This window comes from Eleutherodactylus coqui, chromosome 1 (assembly GCF_035609145.1).
Source record: "Eleutherodactylus coqui strain aEleCoq1 chromosome 1, aEleCoq1.hap1, whole genome shotgun sequence".
NCBI classification, from domain to species: Eukaryota; Metazoa; Chordata; class Amphibia; order Anura; family Eleutherodactylidae; genus Eleutherodactylus; species Eleutherodactylus coqui.
This window is the reverse complement of record NC_089837.1, coordinates 247,565,305-247,574,137: the sequence shown is the minus strand read 5'-3', so window position 1 is coordinate 247,574,137 and position 8,833 is coordinate 247,565,305. Positions and strand designations below refer to the sequence as shown.

The 8,833-nt window shown below is 41.5% G+C and overlaps 1 protein-coding gene across 1 annotated transcript in view; it reads right to left on the bottom strand.

The window, feature by feature from the left end:
- Positions 1–3,098: 3,098 nt before the first annotated feature.
- RTN4IP1 (reticulon 4 interacting protein 1) overlaps positions 3,099–8,833 on the bottom strand; it is a 32,041-nt gene continuing 26,306 nt past the window's right edge. The window contains exons 7-9 of the mRNA XM_066607870.1: positions 6,893–7,076; positions 6,648–6,740; positions 3,099–3,248 (exon numbers count right to left, since the gene is read on the bottom strand). Coding sequence (XP_066463967.1) covers positions 3,129–3,248; positions 6,648–6,740; positions 6,893–7,076 — 397 coding nt within the window. The 3' untranslated portion in view covers positions 3,099–3,128. The remainder of the gene's footprint in view (positions 3,249–6,647; positions 6,741–6,892; positions 7,077–8,833) is intronic.

Genomic DNA, 8,833 nt, shown 5'->3' with positions numbered 1-8,833 from the left:
GCCCCAGAAGACGTCGGGAGAGTCGAGGCGATGTGACTGACCAGCACAGGCTAAAGGAACTCTACATTTTGCTCTCATGTTTACTATGCCAGTATTGCGTTTAACATGTGTACCATGTGAACGGTCCTTAGTAGGTGTACATTATTGCTGTAGTTGCTATCTGGTGGGCAGGGCGAGGCGCTTTCCGGGGGGGGGGGGGGGGGTGCATTCCGCCTTTGGAAAGTGCTTTCCAGACTGGGGGGCCCCGGAACTAGCTTTTTTTCGTCATTCAACGGGCAATTTTACTTCACTGCCCCCATTTTTTTTTCGGGGTGCAGGAGTTATTTTCATCTTTGGAGGAGAGGGGGGGGGGTGTCCTGGTTACGGTAGCGACTTCTGTTCCCTCTTCTGTTGATTTGGCTGCCGCTGCCTTGGTTTTGGGATCATCCCAAGTAACTGCTTGTCTTTTGTATTACCTGTAGTTTCCCCGTGTGTAGTTCCTCCACTTTTTTGCTTTCCCCTTTCCCCCTTACCCCCAGTCTTTGTTTGTTGCTCCCCTTCCCTGTGCTTTTTCTTTCCTCCTCATTCCCCCCCCCCCCCCCTCCTCCTTCCTTTTTCGCCGTATTTCGATTGGACACCCTCTGTGGCATCCGCCGTGCTATAGTTACCATCATCCGGCATTAAATTTCTTCACCCTTTAATGTTCGGGATCTCAGTGTGGCGCAAAAGAGAAGTCAGGTTCTGTACCAATTACATGAACTAAAATCTCATATCTCATTTCTGTAGGAGACACACTTTCACACGGGGCATGTTCTGGCTCTGAGAGATAGGCAATTTACAGCATGGTTCCACCGCATGAATTCGACAACTAAATAAAGGGGAGTGTCGATAGCTATCCACAGAAAGGTGCCTTATGAGGTTCTGGACACGGTGACTGATCCGGAGGGGCACTTTATCTTCATTAAGGTCAGAATGTGGAGCAAGCTTCTCACTTTCGCGACATCGTATCTTCCCAATCAGAGTGCTGTACAAATGGGTGGAGCGATACTTGCCAAATTGTCAGAGTTTGCGGAGGGTATTGTGGTGCTGTGAGGCGACTTTAATTCCCCTTTAGCCCTTGAAAAAGACTGTACAGCTGTGTGGGCGACAGTCTCAGCCACACAACTTTGCCTGTTTTTATAAGGCCTTTGGGCAGTTGCAGCTAGTGGATGTCTGGAGGGTGACTCACCCCATAGATCAGGACTATTCCTATTTTTCTCGGGTCGGGAGGCTAGAGACAATACAATACTAAGAGGACCTTTCTGTTGATTAGCAAAGCCAAGCAGTTGTCACAGCGTTTTGTCTCCTCACAGGGATAAAGGAATCCTCTGCCATAGCTGTGACAGAAGTTCGCGATGTAATCCCCATGTTTTCAATGGGGCTGCCACCGTCCCAATTGAAATCAATGAGCGATATCACAGCGTTTTCTCTGCGCTGCGAGGCACTCAATCTTGCATTGCTAGAAAAAATATCGTTAGTGGGTAGGCACCCTAAGGCTTATCTCTGCACACTCTTCCGATCCTGCCGCTATCCCCAGTGCCCCTCTCAGTAACTCCCTTTTTAGTTATGCTAACCATTCTGTGGCCCCTCCAAGTTATAGTGCCCCTCCACTAACTTCTCTTTCATACAGGCCATGCAAAGAAACATCACTCACCCACCCTTTAACCTCTACATACAGTCCCATGCAAGCAGAACTCTCCCTCCCATCATCTCCTCCTACAGCCCCATGTAAAAATATAAATTCTTTCCGCCTTCATCATACAGTCCCATGTAAGTAATACATCTCTCCCTTCCAGTAGCTCCCTTAAGCAGTCCTATGTAAAGCACACCCCTTATCTTCATTTTTGCACCAAATTCAAAACACAGGCCCATGTTAAAACCTTTCCTTCTATCATCAGCATACATAGGTAGATGGGCTTGTGCTGCCTCCTGTTATGAGCCACAGCATGTAGCTTTGCTCCTCCTCCACCGCTGGCTCCTGTTTTCAAGGCTTCCGAAACCCCCGAGTACCGCAGCTAAGCAGCGCCAGCTTCTGGCAGAGTGATCATGCTGCTGACATGAAAGGAGTTAGTAGAGGTGGAAGAGGAAGTGTCGGTAGCTCCCCCTGATCCAGACAGCAGGCAGCTGCCCTCCATATTCAGACCACGGTCCACCTGTTGAATACGGCTGTTATAACGCAATGTTCTGTTTTGTTATAGTCGAACCATGGCATCACAACCCTATGTAGACAAGTAAGGTGAAGGGTAACATGCATTCTTTTCAAGCCCTATAGAGAAAACTATTGGGAAGAGCGCTACACCAAAGCATGCTGTTAGGTTTAAAAAAAAAAATAAACACAAAAGTGATGTCCCCTACAAAAAACCCAAAAAACACCATAATGTCACAAATACATTGTAGTGAATTTCATCTTTTCCTATAGACTTTAATATATCTAACAGCACAAAAAGGCACCAAGATAAAAAACAAAAAAAGAAAAAACAAAAAAGACATGAAAAGATGCAATGAAAAACATGAGATTTTCATAAAAATGTGTGCGAGACTAGCCCAAGGAGTAACAACCTATTTGTGCTGTCCCTTCTGGACTCACGTGTGACTTGAGCAGTATCTTTATCAATATTCACCTACTCATATTGTTCATAGGGTCCGTTTACACCAAACGATTTGTCAGTTGAACGAGCGATGGATGTCAGAGTTCAATCTTGGTCAGCTTGTTTATATAGGTAGATACATCAATGGCGCATTCAAAAAAGAGAAATTGTTCACATTCACTGTATAAGTGAATAAGGATAAACTGAACAATTGATGTTTAAACCGAGCAATAAGTGAACGAGCCAACAACGGTCTTCATGCCTGCAGAAAATGAACGACGAACGAAAAGTGAACGATTCTCGTTTGTCGTTTGGTCACTTGGTCGTTTATCATTCACTTTCGCTTGTTAGAACGATTTTTTGAATGATAAGCATTCTGCCTCAAAGGGCTGGTACTTCTGGTATACGACTCACATTGGACTTGTTTATTGTCACAAATTAGAAGAGTATCACTACTCACATGCAAAGAAGAAAAGCCACACAGAGAACATCTCAGGGTAATAGAGGATGTACAAAAGGATTTTATTTTTTAGGATCAACAATTTGAATGACTGTTTTTCCTCGAGCATGTCCTGCTTCTAACTTCTGGAAGGCTTTGGGGACATCAGAAAGTGGAAATACCTCATCAATTACAGGCCGGATCTAAAGATAAGAAGAGAGCTACTGACATACATGTAATCGTAAAATATTAGACGTAGACACCAGGCACTTGGCTACATGCAAATACAACGCTGTACTTAGTAATGGGGTTTTCCCACAAATGGCTCATCACCTATCCACAGAACGAATTGCACAGCTGCTTAATTATTTACTGTATTTTTGGACTATAAGATGTACTATACATTAAATAAATCTTGCTTTAAAAGAAAAAAAAAAGTCTGCGATTTGTACAGTGAGGTTCAGGTGCTCTGGAGTTCAGCAGAGCTCAGTAGTAGAGAAGCTTCTAGTGTATGAAGGCCCTGTCTAATGTCTAGTTCCTGTGACCAATCAGATGTGTGGGAGGAGTCATACCCGGTCAACCAGAGTGCAGGAAACTAAGGTTTTTATATTAGCTGCAATAACATAAAAAAAAAAAAAGATGGCGGCAGCAGGGCTGTGTGTATGTGCAGTATACCAGAGCTGTGCGAATACACAAAAGACAAGGACACACCAAGTGTATGTGAGAGTTCATAGCAGAATTGTTGCTGAATGTTAGTTGCAGCATACGCACAAAAATTCTATAATAAAGTGGAGTATAATGTGAATAAATGTTTGGCTTTTTTTTTTGCAAACTCCATTCAATCACAATGGAAAATAGGAATGCTGCAGATTTTCCAATCGAAAGAATGCTCTGTCGCAGGAAAGCAATGTATTTTCACAGTGGAAAGTGAAAACCGTGGTGAAAATCTGCATCAAATTAAAATGCGTTGATTTTGGTGTGAATTTACAAATTTATGTAAAAATTTCACTATTTGCGCAAGTACCCTTTAAAGAGTGGACTGTTGCCTGTTATCCCTCCTCCAGCTACCTTAAAATACATAGAGAAGGAGGTGCTATACTAGACCACCAAAGCTGGTGACGTTGACCCCTCCCTTTCTTCAAACCCCCGGGAAAGTTTTAATTGTGAAATATTTTTTGCCTATCTATTGTTGTCTAAACCTTGGGTGCATCTTCGAAAAAACAAACAAACAAAAAAAAACGGCACCTTGGATGTATTGGAGTGTATATATCCTTTAAAACAACCTGAAAACTAAATAAGCCCTTATAATAATTAACATTTTGCCTAATGCTAAGCAATTCCGACAATACCCTGGTGAATGTATAGGTATGAAAACCCATCAGTTCATGCTTTCTACTCGAGGCCGAATCTCGAACTGATATTTATATAGTTAATAAGGACGCACACGATTTGTTTGTCACCATAAAACAGACCTGTTAGTAGGTTTGATTGATATCACTTCATCTCTGGTATTGTTCAAGTAATTCTGCTCCATTCAATGCTAGAAACACTGAGACATGAATACCAAAGTGATGATCCCCTCTAGCTAGCATTGTACGATGGTGTTTTTTGCACTGATCAGCTACATTGTCCATCTAATCCTGGAACGGCTGACCATACGGGAGGACAACGTATCACTGAGCCACTGCTAAAATCAACTGAGTCAGTTGAAAGTCCTTCCTGTATTAAGGCGGTGGAGGCCTGGTGCACGATGAATACACAATGATCAGGGGAGATTAGGGGCATAATAAAAACACAGCCTATTTACAGCAGAACATCAGACTCCCAGCACAGGGCACTTTTGTTGTGTTCTGGGAAAAGGGATTAACACAAAGGTCTACAGAGAGCAGGGATTAGAGAAATATACATCTGTTTAGGCAAAAATACCACAGATGATACAGAGTTTACTTCCCACATGCCTGTCAATTACTCGATTTCCCAAAAACAAGGGTCATTTGACACTTACAGTCAAAATTAGGAAATTGTTCAATAGTCACCACTAGAATAATATGGTGTTTCAGTCATATGCTGGCAAATGATTAACCCCTTAGTGACAGCCCTATCGTAAAACTACGTCCTGCAGCTGCAGGATGTGTATGGAGGGAGGTAGCGGCGCTCCATACAGCTCTCCCTCCATACAGCGCGGGCATCAGCTGTTTATTACAGCTGACACCCGCGGGCAATAGCTGTGCGATCGCGGCTATTAACCCTTTAAATGCCGCTGTCAATTCTGACAGCGGCATTTAAATCCCCCGAACGCTGTTTGGGGGTCCCGCACGGCCCTCCTGCGGTGAGATCGGGGAAGCCGTGCAGGTGTCATGGCAGCCGGGGGCCTAATGAATGGCCCCAGGGCTGCCTTAGCAGACTGCCGCCTATCAAGCCATCCACACAGGGTGGCTTCATAGACTGCCTGTAAAAAAGCAGTATGACGTAATGCTATAGCATTACGTCATACTGCAGGAGCGATCAAAGCATCGCATGTTAAAGTCCCCCACGGGGACTTCAAAGTAATGTAAAAAAAAAAAAAAAATCAATAAAGTTTTTTTTATTTGTTAAAAAAAAAAGTTATAAAAGTTTAAATCACCCCCCTTTTGCCATATCCATTATTAAAAAATCAAAATCATAAAATAAAAATATGTATTTGATATAGCCGCGTCCGTAAAAGTTCGATCTATCAAAGTAGTGCATTATTTTTCCCGTACGGTGAACGTCGTCTGAAAAAAAAAAAATAAAGAACGCCAGAAATACACTTTTTTAGTTACCCTGTCTCCCAGAAAAAATGCAATAAAAAGCGATCAAAAAGTCGTATGTATTCCAAATTGATACTATCGGAAACTTCAGCCCCCCCCCCCCCGAAAAAAATGAGCCCTTGCTCAACTACGCCGACGAAAAAATAAAAAAGGTATTGCGCGCACAAAATGACCGCAGAAAATAATTGAAAAAAATTAAATATCTTAAAAAAATAAATAAAAGTACTACAGCAAAAAAAATACTATACAAGTTTGGTATCGTAGCAATCGTACTGACCCATAGAATTAAAATATCAGGTCGTTTTTGTTGCAATTTGTGTGCTGTAGAAACAGGACGCACCGAAAGATGGTGGAATGTTGTCTTTTTCCATTTCTCTCCGCTAAGAATTTTTAAAAAGTTTTTCAGTAAATTATATGGTACAATAAATAGTGCCGTTGAAAAATACAACTTATCCCGCAAAAAACAAGCCCACATACAGCGACGTCAGTGGATAAATAAAGGAGCTACGATTTTTTAAAAGGTAGTAGGAAAAAACAAAAATGGAAAAAAGCAAAAAAGCTCCGTCACTAAGGGGTTAAATGGTGTAGAATTAAGTCTACACCAAGTAGAATAGTACAGAATCAACACCAAACAGGATCTTTGCATGTATGAAGTCAAAGTGTCAACTTTCAGTCATTCACTACATAGAAGTTGTATAACGCGCATATATGGCCTAGTAAGAAAGTTCTGCATTACAGAGCAGATAGTCTAAGTCTCACACAGAAATTGGACTGCCAGTGGAAATGGCACTCTTTCACTGAATGAACACATACCTTGCCAGCATCAACAAGTTCCCCAATTTCATCTAGAGTTGGGCCACTGGGAGCAAAGAATCCCCATCGGTAGTGGATTCCTTTGTAGTAGTGCTAAAACAAAGAAATTGAAAGTAGACTTACTGCATACCGACATAGTAGTAAAACTTCCATTAAAGTAGATGTGGATATTAGTTACAAAATTGAAAATATTTCTCCTTCCCCATATCAACATGTGCCCAAAACTGAAATGCAAAAAATCTTACCTTCATTACTTTTGATGCCAGAGTCACTCCTGTACGCATCATGCCATCTGCTATCCCCAACTGGTCGTTGTTATACAGAAAAGGAGTGACTAGTGTGACATACGTGGCTCCAGACCATGGTTTTAGATAGTGAAGAGCCAGTTCTTCACTACTTCCTCCGATGTTGTCCAGAATGGCATCAAATCTGAAAGTAAATAGAAAACTACTTATTAAAAAAGAGAAATAAAGATCTATGAACAATATACTATGGAAAATCCAGGAAAGTGGTATATTTTGATACAGAGGTTAGTGAATTTCTGCTAAGTGAGTGCAGTGAACATACATGACATATGAATGGTCACTCATGGCTGGACGGGTGAAAATTTACGCTCAGTGCAATCATCGCTCAGTGAATGGAGGTGGAGCGGCCAAGAGATAGTTTCGGCCCGCCTGCGTCCATTCACAGTGATCAGGGTAATCCTTGTTTGATGTTATACCTATTGAATCCAAACCATGAACAAATTATCGTTTGTTATTCAGATCATGCAGCTATTTACACTGAACAATTATCGCTCAGATTCCTGCGATCCAGCAAGAATCAGAACAATATTGTTCAGTGTGAAAGAGCCCCAACGTCACATAATATAATGTAGTTATCATCTACTAAAAGAAGGATTAATGGCTCGTCTTGTTCATAACACACATTACCCATTGTAATAAGTGAACCTTTGGACTCTCTGAAGAATAGCTGGTCTATTAAAGTGGAAATCATATACTATCATGGAATAGGATTTTATTTTATAGCTATATTATACAACATCGTCAAGATTTATGCAAAAGTTGAAAACCCAACACGCTAACTGCAACTAGGAGCTGTGGTAGATTTGTTAGGGATTGTTACTTCTACAACTTGCTAATATGCTTGCTTTACTTCCTTACCATTTTCAAGACTTCTGCTTACATACAGTTGAAGGAAATGACCTTGTATACACCTTAGGGCTGAAAACCTTTTCCAATCACGTGCAAGCAATATTCTGCCGTGGGGGAGCACTAATGTCACCGCGATGAACCTATCTTAATGATAGGTTCATTGCGGAGAATCGCGGAATGCTGCAAATTCTAGAGGCGAACGGAAAAAAAACAAAGAACGCCAGCGATTTTCCGCTCGTGTACATTGAGCTGCGCTTTCCATAGCTATCCTATGGAAAGAGTGTCACGCGTGCTCCGCGTTCGATTTCGCTATGACATATCGGATCACGCTATGACAAATCACCCGTGGAGAGCCAGCCTAACTGGCCAGATCCTGCCAATGCTCTGCACAGACAAGCATGCATATGTTATCACATGTCAGGAAGCCTTCATACTCCAAGTAAAGAGAACAAGCGCATCTGTGGAATGCCCAGTAGGTGAGGTGGATAAACCTGAAAGGTTGTTTTCTCACAGAGCCCTCTATAATTTGGCCTCATTATTGTGACCATCTACAATCTGTCAGAGTTGCCTATGTCAAGTCTGCTTTAACCCCTTAGTGACCAAGCCTGTTTGCGCCTTAGTGACCAGGCCAAATTTTGCAAATCTGACATGTCACTTTAACATGGAAAAACACCAGAAAGGTTTTGCATATCCAAGCGATTCTGACACTGTTTTTTCGCCACATGTTGTACTTCATTTAGGCGGAAAAAAATAGACTGGTAGAATTTGTGTTTATTTACTAAAATCGCCAAAATTGGGGAAATTTTGAAAAAAAAAAATCGTCATTTTTTCACATTTCCAACTGCATTATCTTAAATATGTGCAAACATAATATAGAAATTTTTGCTAAGATATATATTTCCATCTGTTTACTTTATTTTGGGCGCACATTGGAAAAACTTTCTTTTTTTTAACCATTTAGGAGACGTACAAATTTAACATTACTTTTCAGCATTTTGAGGAACACTTTGTTTTCCTACACCAAGCCAAGAT